The sequence below is a fragment of the Petaurus breviceps genome, unplaced genomic scaffold (genome assembly GCF_028583685.1).
Source record: "Petaurus breviceps papuanus isolate PSGF00001 unplaced genomic scaffold, PetGlider_PUasm1.0 90630, whole genome shotgun sequence".
NCBI classification, from domain to species: domain Eukaryota; kingdom Metazoa; phylum Chordata; class Mammalia; order Diprotodontia; family Petauridae; genus Petaurus; species Petaurus breviceps.
Window position 1 is genome coordinate 3,134,610 of NW_027187291.1, and position 20,510 is coordinate 3,155,119.

Genomic DNA, 20,510 nt, shown 5'->3' on the forward strand with positions numbered 1-20,510 from the left:
GAGTTAACTCGAATTAAATTTCAGATGTGAGGGAGCTGGGGGAGGGGCCATTGACAGTGGGAAGTTTATGAACAGTATGCTGTGGGTCTGATGTTGTCATAACCAGATGGTTCCAACTGTATCATTTAGAAAAAAAAAACAAACACCACCTAATAATAATAACAGTAACAATAACAGGAAACCTATAAAGCAGCTTCACCAGGGATGCTTGGATTATATTGATTCCTGTGTAAAGCTCAAATTGGAATTTTCACAAACCTTGGATAATCCCAGAAGAAACATATCCTTCACAGAGGCCCAGATTTGCAGCCTTCAAGAAGTGACACAAATTCCTGTTTACTTGCCCAAATCTCCAGTTTGTCCAGTGAAGGAATAAGAAATCAAATTCTAAATACGGTTTGTTCACTAGGAACCAACTAAAGTATCACAACATAGAATCATTCTTGCTTACCCCCACCTCTCAGTGGAAAAAACTCCCCTCTCTTTCCCACCAAGAATGAAGTTTTCTTGGGTTAATTATTTTGTCTTGGAGCACTGGAAAGTGCTGCCTTTGCCACTTAGTAGATGTGGGACCTTGGGCAAATTATTCCCATTCCTTATCTTTAAAACCTGGGATAACAATCCCTACTCTCCTGACCCTTTGGGAGGATCAAATGAGAAAATGCACATGAAAGGACTTTAAAAACCTTACAGTACAATACAAATTCATTATTATTAACTATGTAAGAGATAGTGTGGATAAATGCCAGCTACCTTGCTGGCTTGTCCTGTGTATCAACTTCAAAAGTTGGGTAGACATGAAATTACAAGTCAGAGAACTTATAGTCTATTCCTTTACAAAGGTATTGTTAACAGAATGAGATCAGACTTTAGTTCTGATAGTGTGTGGTAGGAGATTAGCAGATTCCAAATCTTGCCCTTGGTTATACTGATAATAGAATGTCTATTCAGGACTTTCCTTCTCTATGTTGTGGGAGAGATTAAAATGCCCACTCCAACTTTTAGGTTAGACTCTACAATAAACTGAATTAAATGAATGAGGTTAAGCCTTGACCCAAGCTCAAAAACCCCAGCTCTATTAGCCAGGTGACAGCAAATGAATTTCTTTTTTTTTTTTTTAAGCAATCGGGGTTAAGTAACTTGCTCAAGGTTACACAGCCAGTTATTTCTGGGTGTGGTGCTAAGTATCTGAGCCTGGATTTGATCCCCAGGTCATCCTGACATTGGAGCCGGTGCTCTTACTCGCTGAGCCACCTGGCCGCCCCTTAGCAAATGCATTTCTTAAGCCCATCTGGGGCACTGCTGTGAATGGGGCATCACAGATGCCCAGAAGTGCTGTGGCGGCAGAGCTCTTCTGAGAGCATGTCCCCTAGAAGCATAATGACAAGGGTGCTAGTTCTTTTTATAGCTGGAGCAGGATCAACAATGGAAAAGGCACCAACCCACCCTCAGTTCAGGCACAGCATGTCACAGCACCAAGTCCACTGGTTTAGAGATTCTGTGATTACAATCTCTCAATTGTTCCCTGTTTTGTTACTAGGTGAGGTCTGTCATTTCTGTAGTTCTGTAATCTGGGGGGAGAGTGGACACAGCTCTTAGGTCTTTCAGAAGGGACAGGCTTTCTTACTCTCATTTCTATGACTAGGCTCCAATCCTGGCAACCCTGAGGAGTAATTACCTAATATTCACCCTAAAGAGAAGTGAAAGGGCAGCAGTGAGGTGCAAGGGCAGGTTGCTGGCAGAGGCCGGCAGCTCAAAATGGTCATCCTATTTTCCATGAAAAGACATTGAGTCTGTGCTGCTCAGACACTGAGATCAGAATCACTATTTTTCAACAGAACACCTGGAAGAGTAGCATTGGCCAGCTGTAGTTTTAGGGAGCCAACCAGACCTGGAAAGTCCCTTACACAGGAGTCTCTGATACAGAAAGGAGGCCAAGGAAGTGGGAAGAAAAAAAAAAAAGGAAAAGCAGGGATACCACACAGTACAAAATAGTAATTATTTATATTTTCAAAAAGAAAAAAATGACCATTTGGAAGTTCTCCCCACAGGAGGCAGGAAAGGAAAAGAACAGGACTGGCTCCTATGCAGGCGGCAAGTCAGGTACAAAGAACTGAGCATTTCAGGACCAGGAATTTTTCATGCAGTATTAGTAAACAACTAACACGGCATATTAGTGTTTTTAGCGGGGGGGGGGGGTTTCCACGCAGTGTTAGTGAACAACACTGCGTATTAATGTTTTTAGTGTTTTATTCCACGCAGTGTTAGTGAACAATTAACACTGTGTTTTCAGTGTTTATTTTTTCCCCACGCAGTGTTAGTGAACAACTAACAATGTGTTAGTTTTTTTTCCCCACCCTTTTTAAAAAAGGGGACTGGGGAGAAGGAGGAGGGAGAAATAAAATGAGAGAAAAATGCCAAAAAACATTTTCCACAATTATCTAAAAACAGAAAACCACAGTTCTTGTCAAGAAAGTACAAGATAGGGATGAAGGATTGCTTTTTTCCCCCAGTTCTTCAAAACTAATAGACTCTTTGCAAAGGGCGCCACGTCGAGTTCTTGGCTCCCAGACCAGAGGGCCTCCTCTCCGCCTCTCACCTTCATGGATCTTTCTTCCCCACAGAATGATAAAGGGTGTTTTCCATTTTTTTTTTTTTTTGCAAACAACATATAAGTGCTAATAACAAAAGAGAACTGCTCTTCTGCTCGCTGTACGATAGTAAGGCGTTTTTGTAAACGTCCCAGTTTTAGCACAGCTGAAAGGACAAAAGTTTCTTTCTCTCAACATAAATACTACTGGAATCCTCCAGAAACAGTCTTTTGAGAAATTCCATCAAAAATTCTTTTCTCCTCTTCCTTTTTTCTTTCCCCTTCTCTTAAAAACTAAGCGTCCTTTTGTGTTTGTTTTTTTACTACAGGCACCTGACGATTTGATCTGTTCTGTGCTGTCAGATGCAGAGATGGGTTTTACCCTAGTACCACTTCTGGATATCTTCGTGGGATGTCAGCACCTAAACCAAATCCCTGGAGGATCGACTTGTCCAAGCTGAAGGGAACACACAGACAATGCAGCAACAGGGTTTTCGTTAGGATGAACTGCCCCGAGCCCCAGGCCCTCCCCTCCCCCATGTCCCCTCAAGTTACTTGGTGCTGTTTTGAAAAGTCAGGGTGTCATGAAACAGTCTTTTCCCCCATAATAGAGTGAAAGCTCCACAGACTGAGCTGTCTCTATGTAGTGGTCAAGAACAGCAAATGCGCTGCTGCTTCTGGGAAAAAAAATTGGGTCCTGCAACAAGCAGAGGCCTTAGGACTGCTTCAGGCGCTTTCGTGGGGGCCCCAAGAAAGGGCACTGTGCTGAAGCCAGGGAGCGGTATGCCTCAGCCACCAAATGGGGGTGTGAAACCACCATGGACTTCCATCCAGAGGTCTCCATGACATCTGAAGCATGACTAAAAGAAAGACAGAGTAGTTAATGGTGAAGAGAGAAGGCAAGCAAATTACAGAGCACATTATCTACCTCTAGCCTAATTTTTAAACATGTCAGAAACAAAAACATTCACCAAGTCTCACATATAACGGGTAATGTGAAGACATGGCAACAGCATTTCATAGTTGTGCTCACTACATTTTGCTCACTTCTCAAAATTCAGGTCTCTGGACAAGGAGAATAAGACCATTCAAAGTTACCAGTAACCTCAAAGGTCAAGTCTGATAGCTTTTTGTTCAGTCCTCAGACTTCCTGACTTGTAGCATTGGGCAATGTTAACTATCTCTCCTCCTGAATACTTTCTTGTACCTAGATTTCTGTGAGACTTTTCCCTCTTGAGTCTCTTCCTATCCAACTGACCATTTCTTCTCAGTCTCTTTTGCCAAAATCTTCACCCATATTTTCCCTTGAACTGATGGTGTACTCAAAGCTAGAGTCCTATTTTCTCTTTTCTCTACATTCTTTCACTTGGTGATGTCATTTATTGCCATGGGTTCAATCATCTTTACTAAGATAACTCCCCAATCTCCAGCTCCAGTGTTTCTCCTAAGCTCCAGTTCTGAATCACCCACTGCCTACTGGGCATTTCAAAGTGGATGTTTCAAAGATATCTTAAACTCAACACATCAAAAAACACAACTCATTATCTCTGGCTTCAAAACTCACCCCTCTTCTTCTGAACTTCCCTATTTCTGTTTAAAGGGATCAACCTCCTTCTTTCACTCTTTCTCTCACACCATTCTGAGTCTATTCAGTTGCCAGAACTTGCCATTTCTACTCCCACAATACCCCTCCCATCTGATCCCTTCTCTCTCCTCATATAGCTACTATCCTAGTTGACATCCTAACTACCAGTCATATGGACTACTGAAATGGAGTCTTTAATTGTTCTTCCAGACTCAAGGTTCTTTACACTTCAATCAACCCTCCAATATGACTTTTACCAGTTACTGTAGGAAGACCTACAGTGCAGGCCTAACCATGTCACTTCCCCACTCAATAAAATCCAGGAGGGAGCTCTCAACTGCTTCCAGGATCAAATATGAAATCCAGTCTGGCATTTAAATCTTTTCACAACCCAGACTGTATACCTTTCCTGCCCATTATACATTACTTCCTTGGACTATAGTCCAACCAAATTTAGCCTTCTTGCTATTTCCTCACTTGTGATTGCTCATCTCCATTGTCCATGTCTTTTCAGTGTCTAGAATTCACTTTCTCCTCACTTCTTCCTTTTTTTACAATCACTTTTAGCTCAAACACCACCTTCTTCAAGAAGCTTTGACTGACTCAGCTTCTAGTACCCCTTTCTCACTCCTCCCATTACTTAGCATTTATTTTGTATCTATCTTTTTTACACATACTTCTTTATGTACATGCATAAAAAATGTTTCTTAATGGGCAGGAATTGTTTTATTTGTGTCTTTTTATCCCCACTCCCTAGCACAGTGATTGGCACTTAATAAATGCTCACTGGTTGTTATACTTTACAATCCTCTATGCAGTCAAAATCCAGATTTCTACTCCTGCCAATGATTTTTTTTAAAAAATCTCATGGATTACCACAGAAATATACTTCTCTTTGAGGATTCCCAGTACTAGATGCTGACCACCCATATCTCTAGGAGACTCATTAAGAAGTTTAGTTTATGGAACCACTTCTCCCACCCCCACAACCCGCAACATATTTGGTCCAAAAAAGGCTAATTGTTAAGATCCTGAGACCAGAAAGGTTACAAGTTAACAAAGTTTATCTACTAATGTAGCTAAGTCACTTTTGTCAGAATATGAAATGGTATTTTAAAAACTCTAACACATTTGTTCTTTTATCCTAGGTGAAAAATTGATCTGGCCATGAATACCCTGGTTTTCACTGGCTCCTCTAGCAATGTGTCTCAGGTCTGCCATCCTCCAGAGTCCTGAAGCTCTACACCTTCTGCTTCTTGTCTCTGTCCATTCTCTGGGATGAACTGTCTCCTGAGTTTTCTCTTGAGATACCCCCACCCAAGAGCAAGAAGACATACTGCTGCTCAAAGAAAACTGACATTCTTCTGGCACAATTCATGTACCTGATCCTGATGGCCACTGCTAACTAAGATTATTTCATGGTCAGATAATTTTTTCACTCAGGATAAGAGAACAGATCTGGTGGAACTGTTTCCAATTAAAGAGCCTAATCTCCTTATAAGCCCAAACTTCTTTTTCCCCATTTCATAACACACTGGTAGATAAATCTCATTAACTCATAATAGACATTTCTGATCTCAGAAGATCTTCACAATCAACTTTTACTGGACTGGATGCCAAGTAAAGTAAGAAAGCAAAAGAACTATTTTCTGAGGATACAATGTACTTTCAATTCAGTAAGCTACAAATAAGTTAATATAGTTCCCTTTTAAAATTAATTAAAAACTCACCAGAAAGATCATACCCACAAAAGCAAAACTATTTTCCAGACTGCCAGATAAAGAAATGTCTAAAATATACAAACAAATCCCTACCTGCTACCTGAAGGGTTAATGAAGTCACCAGCACTGAAAGAGTTTTCCCTCATCAACCCCCCTCTCCCCACTGCCCAAAAAAGACCTTGAAAATGCCAACTCACTAGTTGATGAAATCCACTGCCTGTGTTTTCAGCTGATCTGCACTGTGCAGGTCAGCCAGGATGAGAATCTCTGCTGCGTTCTCTACGGACAGGCTGCTGCAAAGCGCATCTTCACACATGACCTTTAAACGCTCCAGGGCATACTGTGAGACACAAACACCACCATGGTCAGGGCAGTAATAGCTGTGGGCAGAATGATCCTTAAGTTGCTTTTCTTGGCAGTACAACCTCCCCCAGACAGACCTCAGACTCCATTAGACATAGGGATAGAGTTGCACACACTGATAGACCACAAAAAAAACAGTGGTTCCTTTACTCATACCAGACTGGCACATTCTGAGGGTCAATTATTTAAGTTTTAAATGAGGGCATCCGAAAGGATTTTAAGTATAAGGCACACAAAGATTCTTATTTGGAAATTCATAGAAGTCTCTTCCCCAAAATGTATCCTAGTCTCATCTACCCCCAAAGTAGTATATTGTATTGTTATTTACACAGTTCAAAAGCAGTTTCACTTTAAAATTTCTGTTACATATTGTTTTGGAACCAGAGTGAGATGAAATATGGCTTTATTCTCTTTCTTGCCTGAGTACTGTCATTAGTCCAACTTGTTATCCAAATGGGAAAAAGAATCCCATGGTGACTTTTTACCAGAACTGCTGCTATTAGTGATTTCATTCAAGGCCTTCTTTTGACTAGAAAGGCTTAAATGGCATCCCATTCTGTTACAGTTAAGATTCACACAGTACAAAGCAGAAGAGTGCCACCCCCCTCCCCAGTCCTGGTTTCTCAACTCCCTACTGTCTAAGTAAAAAGTCTTAATATTCCTGGTTGTGGGAAGCTGGGTTGTGGCTGGGCACAACATACACAATTTATCTGGATGGCTTCGATGCAACAGTGCTGTTTAGTTCCTAATGTGAAACTATGTCTTGACTTTGGGACTTTGTGAGAAAGAAATAAGCCAACACAATATAAATGTAATTCAACAGCATTCCCTGGTGGGCTGTTGTGCTATAGGGGCATGCAGAGGTTCCTTACAGGACCTGTCTTTGGAGCTTCAGAATTCTAAGGGGCAACATCCCTTCAGGCAATAAAGAGGCCAATTGTATTTTTATGAATTCTGGATGAGGAGGGCAAATCTGCTGGGCACTCTGATATCCAGGAGCAAAAAGAAGAAGAAGAGTTTATTGGTTTTGGTGCTCCCTCAGTCTCTGCATTTGTGCAACTGGGAAAACACTTTTAGTAAAAGAAGAATGACACCAGATTAAGAAAACAGGATGAATTTCTGCAGTTCAAAGCTGAGATAGCTTGGGGTGGGCTCTTTACGGCTGAGAGTCACATTCCCCTTCTTCCTCCATACATGTATTATAAGGACCTGTACTACGAATAGCTCTGATCCCAACTGCATAATTAGACAAAAGTAGCCATTTTGGTCCCGTCGGGGGAGGGAGGGAGAGTTTTTTTTTTTCTTAATTACGCTTCTGAAAAACCTGCCTAATAGCGGTACTTACCCAAGAGATTGAAATTGTGTCTCCTGGGCCTGGTAGACGTGATGTGCTTTGTTTTTGGTCTAATTACACATGTTCTCAGGGGACTGGAAAGCTCTGAAGAAGCTGGTTTAGCCTCTTGGGCAAACACTAGATGATTTAGGTCCTTCCATGAATGATTTCTTTTTCTGCTTTCTTTAAATTCACAAGGAAATTTAAAAGTAATATGCTGGGGCAAGACCCAAAAAGTTGGGACATTCTGACTAGAATCTGAAAATTCTACCCTTTGTCAGCTTCTCTTTCATGAATGAAAGGGGAGGCTGGGATTCAATGACTTTAACGGATTTTTTTAATACCAGTGAACATGTGCTGACAACATCCTGCCTGGGAATAGCTGTAGAAGCTGTTCCCCTAGGGAGCTGCAATAGGTCAAAGGCAACATGGTTCCCTGGCTAAGTAACCAAAGAAAAACCCAGGGGCACAGAGTTCTAATCTTGGCTGTACCAGTGGCATGCTGCAAAATACTGGACAAGTGAGTTAAGTGCTTTGCGAATCAGTATTTTTATCTGTTAACTGGGATTAGTGTCAACTTGTCTCATGAAATTTTGGGAAAAATTATCCAAGGACTGCAAAGTACCCAGGTGTGAAAGTACAGTCTTAGTTTCTAGTGGACAAATATCCATTGGATGACAATAATCCCAGCAGAAAAATTGAAAAGGGGATATAAACTCAAATACATTTTAAACACAGTCTGCTTTTTACTTTTACATCTCTGTTGTATATCTTCAGAACCGACCTTCCTTCTTTCTTTCTTTCTTTTTGCCTTTTGAAGGGCAATTGGGGTTAAGTAACTTGCCTAAGGTTACATGGCTAGTTTTTTTGTGTGGGTGCTAAGCGTCTGAGGCCGGAACCGAACTCGGGTCCTCCTGACCCTGGGGCTGGCGATTTACTCACTGTGCCACCTAGACTCCCATATTTTCAGGACTTTCAAACCAACCAAAGCCTAATAAACAGTTACTGGTTGCTAATCATCACCATCTCTTGGTAGAGTGGAAAAAGCAATGATTTTGGACTCGGGAGATTTGTAGTCTTAGCTCTGCTAAGGTCATTGTATAACCTTGAGTTTATCACATCCCCGCATTCTGAGCCCTCAGTTTCTTCATCTGTAAAATGAAGGAGGTGGACTAGATGGCCTGGGAAGTCCCTTCCAGCTCTAACATTTTATGATTCTATGATTTTTTGGAAAGCAGGTGTCCTCAAGGAGGAAGAATAACAAGGAACCTACACTGCCTTATTCCCTTCAAAAGACTTTTCTTAATTAAAATGAAAATTTTCTCATTGCTTTGTACCTGACAAACATCAAACATTTCAGATACACAGGAAGAACAGAAGAAGGATTGTACATGAAGTCACAAAGTCACAAATCTCTCATTATGTATAGTTTATGTATTTGTAAAGGACTTAAAGAGAGGAAAATACCTTCAGTCTTATCAAACCAACTCTGATATCAGCATTAAATTACCTTTTATAAACAATGTTCCCACACCATAAGAAGGCCCCCAATTCAATTAAACAAAGTTAACAAACACATCTGAATGAGAAAAATAAAATCTCCACCTGTAAACAGAAGTCACAGAGTGCTCTCCTCCATCCTCAGGAGATGCAAAAGGAGGTGGAGGGAGACCATGACGATGAGCAGATCCTAGGAAGGCTCTGAGCCCTTAGGCTGGAGCCATCTTTTCCCTCTGATGAGTTCTGCAGCATCAGAGCAGGAAGAGAAGATGCTTTGAACAGAAAATCGCCTTTCTTGACCAACAAGGTTTATACTTCAATTACATGAATCCTCCCAGAACACTTCCCTTAAATTCCTCCATAAACAGAATTATTTTCAAGACAGCAAACACCAAATAACAAGTAAAGAGCCAATCTTTGTTTCCTCACCAGTCGTTCCTCCTGGAATCCTGCTTTCATGAACTACTAGGTGATATTGTGGGAGAGGTTCAAGGAGCATGCTTTAGTGTGCTCAGATGCTCTGGATTATTTGGCAAATATTTCAATTGACCATTTAAGAAAATACTAAAACACCAACTAAGAAACAATCTGAAAGGGGTGGCCAGGTAGCACAGTGAGTAAGAGCACTGGCTCCAGTGTCGGGATGACCTGGGGATCAAATCTGGGCTCAGATACTTAGCACCACACCCAGAAATAACTGGCCGTGTAACCTTGGGCAAGTTACTTAACCCCAATTGCTTTAAAAAGAAAAAAAAAGAAACAATCTGAAAAAGATCATTCTCCATCTCTCCCTCCCCCTTCTGAGGTTTTTCCTAGATAGTTAAATTTCACAGCAGGTGATTGGCTCATTACATTAAGACTACAAGGCTCAGTTTGGGAATGGAGGGAGAGCAGGAAAGGTAGGGGTCATCAAACTCATGTTTCCTCCTGACAGTGCAAAACAGAGGCCTGCCAGGAAACTGGAGCACACCACAGGCCTCCAAGATGCTGGCCTCACCTTGTCTGCAGCTGCCAGAAGATCATCAGCCATTTTGTCCAGGTTGGGGGCCTTGCCAGTGTAAATGAAGCACATCATTTCCTTAAAAACTTCTGGCTCCACATCATTGATTTCCACCCGATTCTACACCCCAAACACAGAAAGATTTCAAAAGAACAATTCATCAGCTACTTTTATTATTAATTTTAAGTTCCAAGGGAGATGGGGCGGCTAGGTGGTGCAGTGAATAGAGCACCGGCCCTGAAGTCAGGAGGACCTGAGTTCAAATCCGGCCTCAGACACTTAACACAAAAAAAACTAGCTGTGTTACCTTGGGCAAATCACTTAACCCCAATTGCCCTCCAAAAAGCAAGACAACAACAACAAAAAAAGTTCCAAGGGAGATTTGCAATATTAAAATACTTAGTAGAAGTATTATAATGGGTTAGGAAAAATGTATTGTCTTATTTGAATCTAATGTCCCTTCTTCCCTACATGTATCCCTTAATACTCTCAGAAACATAATGAACAGCAAAACAATTTGTAAAGTGGTTCCCAGATAACCTCTAAGAAGGGACAGATCTCAAATTACTATGTATGGAAATTTTAAAAATTTTAATATATTTCAATGCTTTAGGAATCTGTGATTTAATTCCTTCTCTCCACCAAGGCAGATCACAATTTCCCCAGTAGCTATGGCCAAAAATAACTTGGCTCTGTCCAACTTCCCAGAAGAAGAGCCTCTCTGAAGTTAGCTTGGCTGATACTTAGACAGGCACAGAGTCTATTCCTGGGCACATATGCTAAGCCTTCCCAGTTTCATAGGACCTTGTGCTACAGTGGAACAGTCTTGGAAAACAATGGGTCACCTCACACCATAATAACACATGGAAGGTGAAGTCTGGAGGTATTTTTATACTAAGGTAACTGAAACAGAATCAGGAAGGTAAATCTCTTGCATTTCTAAATCACATATTAATAGACCCTGGATTGTCTATCATTTTATATCATCCACACAACAGTTCCCCTCTATAGGCAAGGATAATTGAAAACTGGTTGATAGCAGGTGAACTGAGATTTAGAAACCTGCCTAAAGAGATGCTTTCACATTTCATCAGGCACATACCTTTTTGCTCTCTTCCATCTCATGCTCAAACATGGCGCTGAAAACAGGAGAACGGGCTATAGTGAAACAGAATAGAAACACAGAGTTAACTTAAAACCACTGAGATGCTCTGTCCTATCCAGGGATGATAAAACAAGTAATCTGCTTCCTCTGTTACGGCCAAAGAAAAGGGACTCAGTTACTAGCAGTGTCTGCCCCAAACATGACCAAAGCTGACTTGTAGAAAGATGGGGTGGGTACAATGTAATACAAAAGACCTGGGTTCCAATAAACTTGTGATTTGGGACAACTCATTTGATCTCTCTGAACCTGTTTCTGCCATAAAATGATGGGAATGGAGTAGATGATCTTCTATAATGTTATGATTCTGTTAACAATCTCTTGCTATAATTACAAAAATTAAAAGTTTAATAAACAAAGTTTCTATTGTGTACAAGATATAGTGCTAGGTAGGCCCTAGGAAGATACAAAACTTACATACATAAAGTCTCTGCACTCAAGAGGCTTATAGTCTAGAATTTTTGTGTGTCCTAGACTCCTTTAACAGGCTATGGATGTCTTCACAGAAAAATTTTGTTAAATGCATAAAATACATAAGATTATAAAGGAAACCAATTATACTGAAGTACATTTATCAGGATGTAATTTTTAAAAAGCTCATGGACGGGGCAGCCAGGTAGCACAGCGAGTAAGAGCACCGGCTCCAGCGTCGGGATGACCTGGATCAAATCCGGGCTCAGATACTCAGCACCACACCCAGAAATAACTGGCCGTGTAACCTTGAGCAAATTACTTAACCCCGATTGCTTTAAAAAAAATTTTTTTTAAAAAGTTCATGGACACTAGCTTAAGAATCCATTATAGTAGATTCAAATAACTAACTAACTGATCTGGTATCAGTATACTGCTTTATGTTTTTACAAAAAAATTCAAAATGAAACATTTTATTAAACTCTACTGTGAGAAAAGCACTCTAGTTCTGAAAAACTTTTAAAATGTTTTGATATTAAATCTGCCCCTACTCCAATGTACTTCTGGAATCTCCGAAAGACCTAAAAACCATTCTCTTCATCTACATTGAAGAAAGCAGGAGTCTGGTTCAGGCAGAGGAATAAAGAAATAAAGAAGTGGAATTTCTGGCATTGTCAGCACTATAGAAGGAACTATTGGTCATCTTTAGAGTGAGTGAGCTACTTAGCCATGGTAACAATTAAATTCAATTCAACAAGCATTTTATTAAGAGTATGAGGCACTGGAATGGACTAAGTGCCAAGTATACAAAGACAAAACAAAGAGTGTGTCACTCTGCCATCAAAAAATTTCCATTTTCCGGTAGAAAAAATATAACAGAGAAGTAAATTTAAGATACTTTCAGAAGAGAGAGACACTAACAATGAGAGGAATCAGGAAAGGCTTCCTCTCCTAGTGGTACCCAAGTTGATCTCTGAAGGAAGTTAAGCAATCCAAGAGGCAGAGGGTGACCCATGGGGTAAAAATATATTTGGTCATAGATTCCTCAAACTAAAGCCATCTTTGATTCCTCCTTCTCCCTTACATCCTATCTACTCCAATTCTAGTTTACTACCCCTTTAATCTCATTCTAATTAGCCCCTTTCTCCCCAATCCCATTGTAACCTTTTCATACAGATTTTTTTTTTTTAAAGCAATCGGGGTTAAATAAATTGCTTAAGGTTACACAGCCAGTTATTTCTGGGTGTGGTGCTAAGTATCAGAGCCCGGATTTGATCCCAGGTAATCCTGACACTGGAGCCAGTGCTCTTACTTGCTGAGCCACCTGGCCACCCCTTCATATAGATTTTAACTACCTCTTGCCTGGATTACTGCAACAAACTCCTAAAAGGAATGATTCAATTCCCTCCCTGCTCAATCCATCTGGTAAACGTTGGTCATAATTAAAGTTCTGCAATCTGCAAGTCTGATGAGGTCACAGCTTTGCTCAAACACCTTCAGTAGCTTATAGTCTGTTTTATAGAGGGGAATCCTAGATTAATAAATCGGTCCAGCCATTCTGGAAAGCAAATTGAAACCAGGGCAAAAAGTTACTAATACTAGACTCATCCATACTCCAAGGTGATCAAAGAAAAAGGGAAAGGAACCATATGCACAAAAATATTTAGAGCAGCAATCTTTGTAGTAGCCACAAACTGGAAACTAAGGGTGTGAGCGTGTGTGAGTGTGTCCATTTATTGGGGAATGGCTAAACCAGCTGTAGGATATGACAGTAAAGGAATTTATACTGCCATAAGAAATGATGAAAAGGGCAGTTTTAGAGGAAACTGAGAAGATCTGTCTGATCTGATGCACGGTGAAGTATGCAGAACCAGGAAAACCATTCACACAATGCCAATACAGAGAAAACCAACTTTGAAAGACTTTAGAACTCTGATTAATATAATCATAAACAAGTCCAGAAGACTAAAGATAAATCAAGCTAACCACCATCCTCCTGCCAGAGAGGTTAATGGACTTAAAATCCAGAATGAGACCTATATTTTTAGACATGACCAGTGTAGGAATTTGTTTTGCTGGACTATGTGGGTTTTTAAATTGTTCAATATAGCAAAGGGTGGGAAAGATGATAAATGTTCCTAAAAACAAACACACAAATAAATACTGTGTGCGTGTGTGTGTGTGTGTGTGTGTGTGTGTGTGTGTGTGTGTGTATTTTTTAAAGACCAGAGATTCATAGCATATCAGAGTTAGAATAAACCTAAACAACTATCCAGGTTCAACCATGTTGTATTAAGATGAGAAAAATGAGGGCCTCACAGCTATTCAGGGACTTGCACAAGGTCATAAAGTAAATGGTACAAATTCATCTACTTGCCCTTTCCCAAGTAAGTGCATGCTTCCTCTGGGCCTTTCCTCACACTGTTTGCTGTCCTCCTTTGCCTGGCATGTTGTACTGCTACCGTGTTTCCCCGATAATAAGACACTGTCTTATTAATTTTTTTGGACAGAAAAACACCAGAGGGCTTATTTTCAGGAGAGGGCTTATTTTAATGAACATTGACAGCAATTTTAATAAACAGGTAAATGTGAACAAAAAAATGTACCTTTATTCAATAAGCAAATCACTGGGGAAGAACAGGATGACGCGCTCACTGCTGCAGCTCTGATTGGATGCAGCTCGGAGCGCGGCATGCGTTTCACCTGGGGGGGGGGGAACGGTGCATACAGAGGGTACCATAATGTAGCGTGTAACGCAGGGGATCACCTTCACTACAGTAGCAATCTCAATAGGGCTTATTTTCGGGGGAGGGCTTGTTTTAGAGGAATCTTACACAGCAAGGGGAGGGCTTATTTTCGGGATAGGTCTTATTATCGGGGAAACACGGTACCTACTTTTGCTTCCAAGGCTCAGCTCACATGTCAAGGCTTTTCTGATCACCCTGCCTTGCTTCCAGCCATCAAAAATAGGACCTCCTTTCCTGTGAATTTTTTTTTTTGCTTTTTTGGAGGGGGGAAGGCCAAGAAATTTGGGTTAAGTGACTTGCCCAAGATCACACAGCTAGTAAGTGCTAAAAGTGTCTGAGGCCGGATCTGAACTCAGGTCCTTCTGACTCCTGGGCTGGTGCTCTATTCACTGCACCACCTAGTCACCCTACTGTGAATTCTTGAAGTACTGTATTTGCACATTCCTCCATCTTCCCACTCTACTTTGTCTATGGCTTGTTTTCCCCACTACCACCACCTCACCCCCTTATCAGCACTAAACTTTTTCATCTCTATATTACCCTTAGGGCTTAGCACAGTTACTTGTACACAGCAGACATTAAATAAATGCTTCTTCGGGGGCGGAGCCAAGATGGCGGAGTAGAAGCACGACCTTCCCGCGGCTCCGGCTTCCACCCTCCCCAATCCATGTAAAAAGGGGACTCTAAACAAACTTTGGAGCTGCAGAACCCACAAAATGACACAGAGAAGCTAACCTCCCGCTGAGGACAGCCCAGCAGGCTGGCAGGAATCGGCCAGCACAGCGCTCTGGGAGCCGAGCCCAGCCCCACGCCGAGGCTTTAGCCCCAGGGCGGGCCTGACCAGCCACCAGCCAGAGGGACTCCAGATCAGCAGCAGCTGTGGCCGTTTCCAGATTTATCAATACATAGATGCGAAGGACAAGGTGAGAGGCCAGTGCAGTCTGGACTTTGGGACCCAGGAAGTGAGAGTACGTGGCTTTTACCCCCAGAGCGAGAAACCGCTGAGACGCCAGCACAGCCTGCCAGCGCCACGTGGCGGCTTCAGCTCCTGGCCTACAGAGTGTAGGGGGACCAAGCACCAGTCTGAGGGGTAATCGCTCTTGCTTTAACCTGCTTGGATCTGGATTGCAGTCTAGGGTGGAGGTCCTGGGGTGTGTGTCCAGCTTGCCAGAGCATGTGGAGACCTCAGAGAGGGCACCCATCTAATACCTCCGGCAGCTGAGAAAACCCCAGCGTTTGGGACGAAAACTCCCCTGTCTCATGGCAGAGTCCTACTGTGGCAAAAAGCCCAAAAGTCAAATCATTGAGTGGCAAAATGAGCAGGCAAAGGAAACAAAGCAGACAGAAGATTCCAACATTACACTCCTATTTTGGGGATAAGAAGGAGCAAGGCATGGAACAGGAGGAAAACAGTGAAGTCAGTACTCCTGCACCAAAAGCTTCAAAGGAAAATACAAGCTGGTTACAGGCCATAGAGGACCTTAAGAAGCAGATAAGAGAAGTGGAAGAAAAATTAGGAAGACAAATGAGAACAATGCAAGAAAATTATGAAATGAGAGTCAACAGCCTGACTGAAGAAAATAATACCTTAAAAAACAGACTGACTCAAATGGCAAAGGAGGCTCAAAAAGGCAATGAGGAGAAGAATGCCTTAAAAAGTCGAATTTGCCAGATGGAAAAAGAATCTCAAAAGCTCACTGAGGAGAATCATTGCTTCAGAATTAGATTGGAGCAAATGGAAGCTAATGACTTTATGAGAAATCAAGATGCTGTTAAACAGATCCAAACAAATGAAAGAATAGAAGGCAATGTGAAATATCTCATGGGAAAAACCACTGACCTGGAAAATAGATCCAGGAGAGATCATTTAAAAATTATTGGACTGCCTGAGAGCCATGACCAAAGTAAGAGCCTGGAAAGCATCCTCCAGGAAGTTCTCAAAGAAAACTGCCCTGATGTTTTAGAACAAGAGGGCAAAATAGAGGTTGAAAGAATCCACTGATCACCTCCTGAAAAAGATCCCAAAAAGAAAACTCCTAGGAATATTATAGCCAGGTTCCGGAATTCCCAGATTAAGGAGAGAATATTACAAGCAGCCAGGAAGAAACAATTTGAATACTGTGGAAACACAATCAGGATAACCCAGGATCTGGCAGCTTCTACACTGAGGGATCGAAGGGCCTGGAATGTGATATTCCGGAGGTCAAGGGAGCTGGGATTAAAACCAAGAGTCACCTACCCAGCAAAACTGAGTATCATGTTTCAGGGGAAAATATGGTCATTCAGTGGAATACAGGACTTTCAAGCATTCTTGCTGAAAAAAACAGAGTTGAATAGAAAATTTGACATTCAGATACAAGAAGCAAGAGTAGCATGAAAAGGTAAACAGGGAAAAGAAATCATAAGGAACTTATCAAAGTTGAACTATTTTTTTTTTTTAAGCAATCGGGGTTGAGTGGCTTGTTCGGGGTTGCATGGCCGGTTGTTGTTTCTGGGTGTGGTGCTGGGTGTCTGGGCCCGGATTTGATCCGGGTGGTCCCGGCACTGGAGCCGGTGCTCTTGCTCGCTGAGCCACCTGGCCAAAGTTGAACTATTAACATTCCTACATGGAAAAACAATAATTGTAACCTATGAAACTTTTCTCAGTAGTTGAAGGGATTAGAAATATATATATATGTCTTTATATGAGGGTATTCGGGCATATGAATACATATGTGAATGTGTGTATATATGTTTACAGGTATACATAGATAGAGGGCACAGGACCAATTTAACAGGAAGGGATGATACTTAAAAGGTGAAATTAAGAGGTGAGAGGAATATAATGAGAGGAGATGGGGAGAGACAGAGTGGGGCAAACTATCTCACACAGAAGAGGCAAGGGAAAATGGTTACAATGGAGGGGAAGAATAGGAAGGCAAAAGGGAATAGGTCAACCTTATTCCTATTGAATCTGGCTTGAGAAGGGAGGGAAATACACACTAAATAGGGGATTTCACCCTCCAGGAGGATAGGGGGGGAAGGGGATGTAAGGGGGGATGATGGAAGGGAGGGCAGGCTGGCGGGGAGGGAAGTTGGAAGCACCCACTTTTGAAAAGGGACAGGATCAAAGTAGAGAATAGAACAAGTGTGAGGTGGGATAGGAGGGAGGGAAATATAGTCAGTCTTTTACAACACATCTACTATGTTATTGTTTTGCATTAGCCACACATGTACAACCTATACTGAACTGCTTGTCCCCCCAGTGGGGGTGGGTGGCAGGGGGGGGAAGGGAATGAATCTGGAATTGAAAGTTTAAATTAAATATTCAAATATATATGTGAGTGTATATACATATATATATATATATATACTATTATTAATACCATCTTACATGTAATTAAGAAAAAAGATATACAGGCACTGAGGCATAGAGATCCACTGGAAAAGTTGAAACGTGTATGGGAGAAAATATGGGAGAGAGCAGATTGGAGGTGGGGATATCCTGTGGGACTGCTGTTTTGGGGGGATGGGTGGGGGGAAAACGGGGAGAAAATTTGTAACTCAAAATCTGGCGGAAACGAATGATGTAAATCAGCAGTTAATAAAGCATTTAAATCTAAAAAAAATAAATGCTTCTTGAAGTGAATTCCAAAAGTTGGAAGGTTACCTGACAACTCTCAAGATCTTACCTTGTAACTAAAGCTCACCCCTGGAATCAATACCAACCTGCTAAGATAGCTTTGTGAGCTTGGAATTCTTGGCCAGCAACACATAAGCAGCAATCTGTGAAGCGGGAATTTTCCCAGAGTCCTCCCAATTCATCTGCCAACCGGCACTCAGGGACTTTCACCATATTCATGGTATTCTGGCCAGAAATGTTGACTGAATCTTGCACCACACTCACCTGTGAAAGGTAGGAAATGTACATCAAAGCTTTTTCCATCAGACAGTTTTCTTTTTGGAGAAATGGGAAATATGAAGGTCTTGCCAATTACTTTCCTCCCCTCCCCGCCCTGAACTGCAATTAGATAATATGGACTAGCTGTATTCTTCTAAAATCAGCCTTACCTCACCTTTTTCAATCTAAATAATTTCTTTTCTCCTTTTCCTTTTTTTTTTTTGATTTTTGGAGGGGGGTAAGGCAGGGCAATTGGGGTTAAGTGATTTGCCCATGGCCACACAGCTAGAAAGTGTTAAGCATCTGAAGCTGCATTTGAACTCAGGTCGTCCTAACTCCAGGGTCAGTGCTCTATTCACTGCGCCACCTAGCCACCCCATAAATTGAATAATTTCAAAAACAAATTTAACTCTTCTTTTTCCTCTCTTGGGACAGTGTCTTCCCTGTTTCCCAACCTGAATTGTTCATACTGCCCAGATGTGACAGAAAAAAACAGCACTCACGATATCCTACCTTGAGCAAAAGGTCAGGCACCAAGAGCTCCTACAAAGACTACTGCTTGAATCAGATGCCTTATCAGAGTTTAGCCTAATTTCTTAACCTAAAAGCACACTGCCCCAAAGATATCCTCTTAATTCAGGGTACAGAAGAAGGAAAATAAAATGTGCCATTTTCTATATATGAAGCTGACATTACAGACTCATAATCTATAGGGCAAGTGCTTTGAAGCTGTTTTTTCCATTAAAGGTAAGGTAATGTATTATGCTGAACCATTATCACTCTTTTGCCTAGTACCCCATGGGACCAAATGGTACACCCGTGCAAGATGGCTGACCAGAATAATATGAAAGTAACTAGCTCATAGTAAAATCAAGATCAGGACCATGGCCTCTGTAATTAACAGCATGCTTTAAACAACTAAACTAACTGGACACAGATAATAAGGCAAGGGTATTTTCTCCAAGGTGAGTCAAAGAAATTTGGGTAAATTTGTTAGAATACAAAAGAAATAGGATCACCTCACTGATTGCTTAAATGCAAGTTAGTCCCCCTATGGTCCCATCTTCTACAAGAAGCTTTTCCTTCTCTTTAATGCTAGTGACTTTGTTCTGTTGATTTTTTCATCCTTGTGTGTACTTGTGTGTACAAAAGGGTCTGTATGCTGTCTCCCCAAAAAGAGTAAGAGCTCCTTGAGAGCAGGGACTATCTTTTGCCTTTGTATGCCTCCCTAGCACTTAGCCACATACCTGACACATAATAAATGGTACATAAATTCCAGCTGACTGGCTAATCAACTGACTATAGACACTAAGGCTTTACAGGTATATTCTTTGTTGACAGCCAGCCTCCAATTTTGCTTCCTATACCATTAGGTAATAAGTGCAATCATCACCATTTAAAGAGATGAGAAAATCTGTAAGATGAAACCACTTACAGTCATCCCTGTTTAGGTGAAAAAAGAATTTGAGGTATAATTTCTAGTTCCCCACTTTTTTTCTTTTTGATACAGCTAGACAAGTAAGATAGCTCAGGGACACCCTGATACCCAACTTGCTTTTTAAAATCAAGATTTAAGTCATCCACTGGAGGCTGCTGTAAACCCAGAGGTAAAATTAATACTTCATCCAATTCACCCTTAGTCTCTTCTGTGAAGGAAAGGGATATTTACTGTCATGTCTGGAAATTTATTCATTTGTTTTAAACTAGCCATTATGGTCTTGGGCAGCGAGGCAGCCAAGCTGATAAATTATGGATGTGCTTAGCAGCACATTAAACAGAAAAGATTATAGCAATATTTTGATAGCCAGGGGCATAGTTAAATCCACCCCATGGAGACTTCCCTCTTGACCTGTGCATAATCATGGTAACAGCTCTTGTCCTTTGACATTAAATGCCAAACACATTGTCTGTTTCCAGTTATAGCACCAAAACACAGATGACCAAGGAATGGGTTGAAAAAATAAATTAAACCAAACTTCTACATAAGGAAAGGTAGAGGCTTTATGTGACTGAGGACAAAGAGACTGGAGATCTGGTACTGGATTATCAATTTAAATTAAACTAGGTTGAGAGCAACTCACAGTCATTAACACTCGATAGCATTTAATACATTGAGTGGAATGAACTGGGGAAGTCACCACTGTATTTCACACACACATAATCAAAATTGGTAAGTAATTTTGCCACCTAGACTAGATTTGATCTATAGATATCTTGA

At 41.2% G+C, this 20,510-nt stretch overlaps 1 protein-coding gene across 7 annotated transcripts in view; it reads right to left on the reverse strand.

Moving 5' to 3' along the window:
- Window positions 1-1,985: 1,985 nt before the first annotated feature.
- Window positions 1,986-20,510, reverse strand: part of SPOP (speckle type BTB/POZ protein) — an 89,268-nt gene continuing 70,743 nt past the window's right edge. For all 7 annotated transcript variants that reach the window (XM_069064392.1, XM_069064387.1, XM_069064391.1 and 4 more), the window contains 5 exons: window positions 18,121-18,298; window positions 11,195-11,250; window positions 10,090-10,212; window positions 6,094-6,236; window positions 1,986-3,450 (listed from right to left, as the gene is read on the reverse strand). In XM_069064392.1, the coding sequence (XP_068920493.1) occupies window positions 3,306-3,450; window positions 6,094-6,236; window positions 10,090-10,212; window positions 11,195-11,250; window positions 18,121-18,298 (645 nt within the window). In that variant the 3' untranslated portion in view covers window positions 1,986-3,305. The remainder of the gene's footprint in view (window positions 3,451-6,093; window positions 6,237-10,089; window positions 10,213-11,194; window positions 11,251-18,120; window positions 18,299-20,510) is intronic.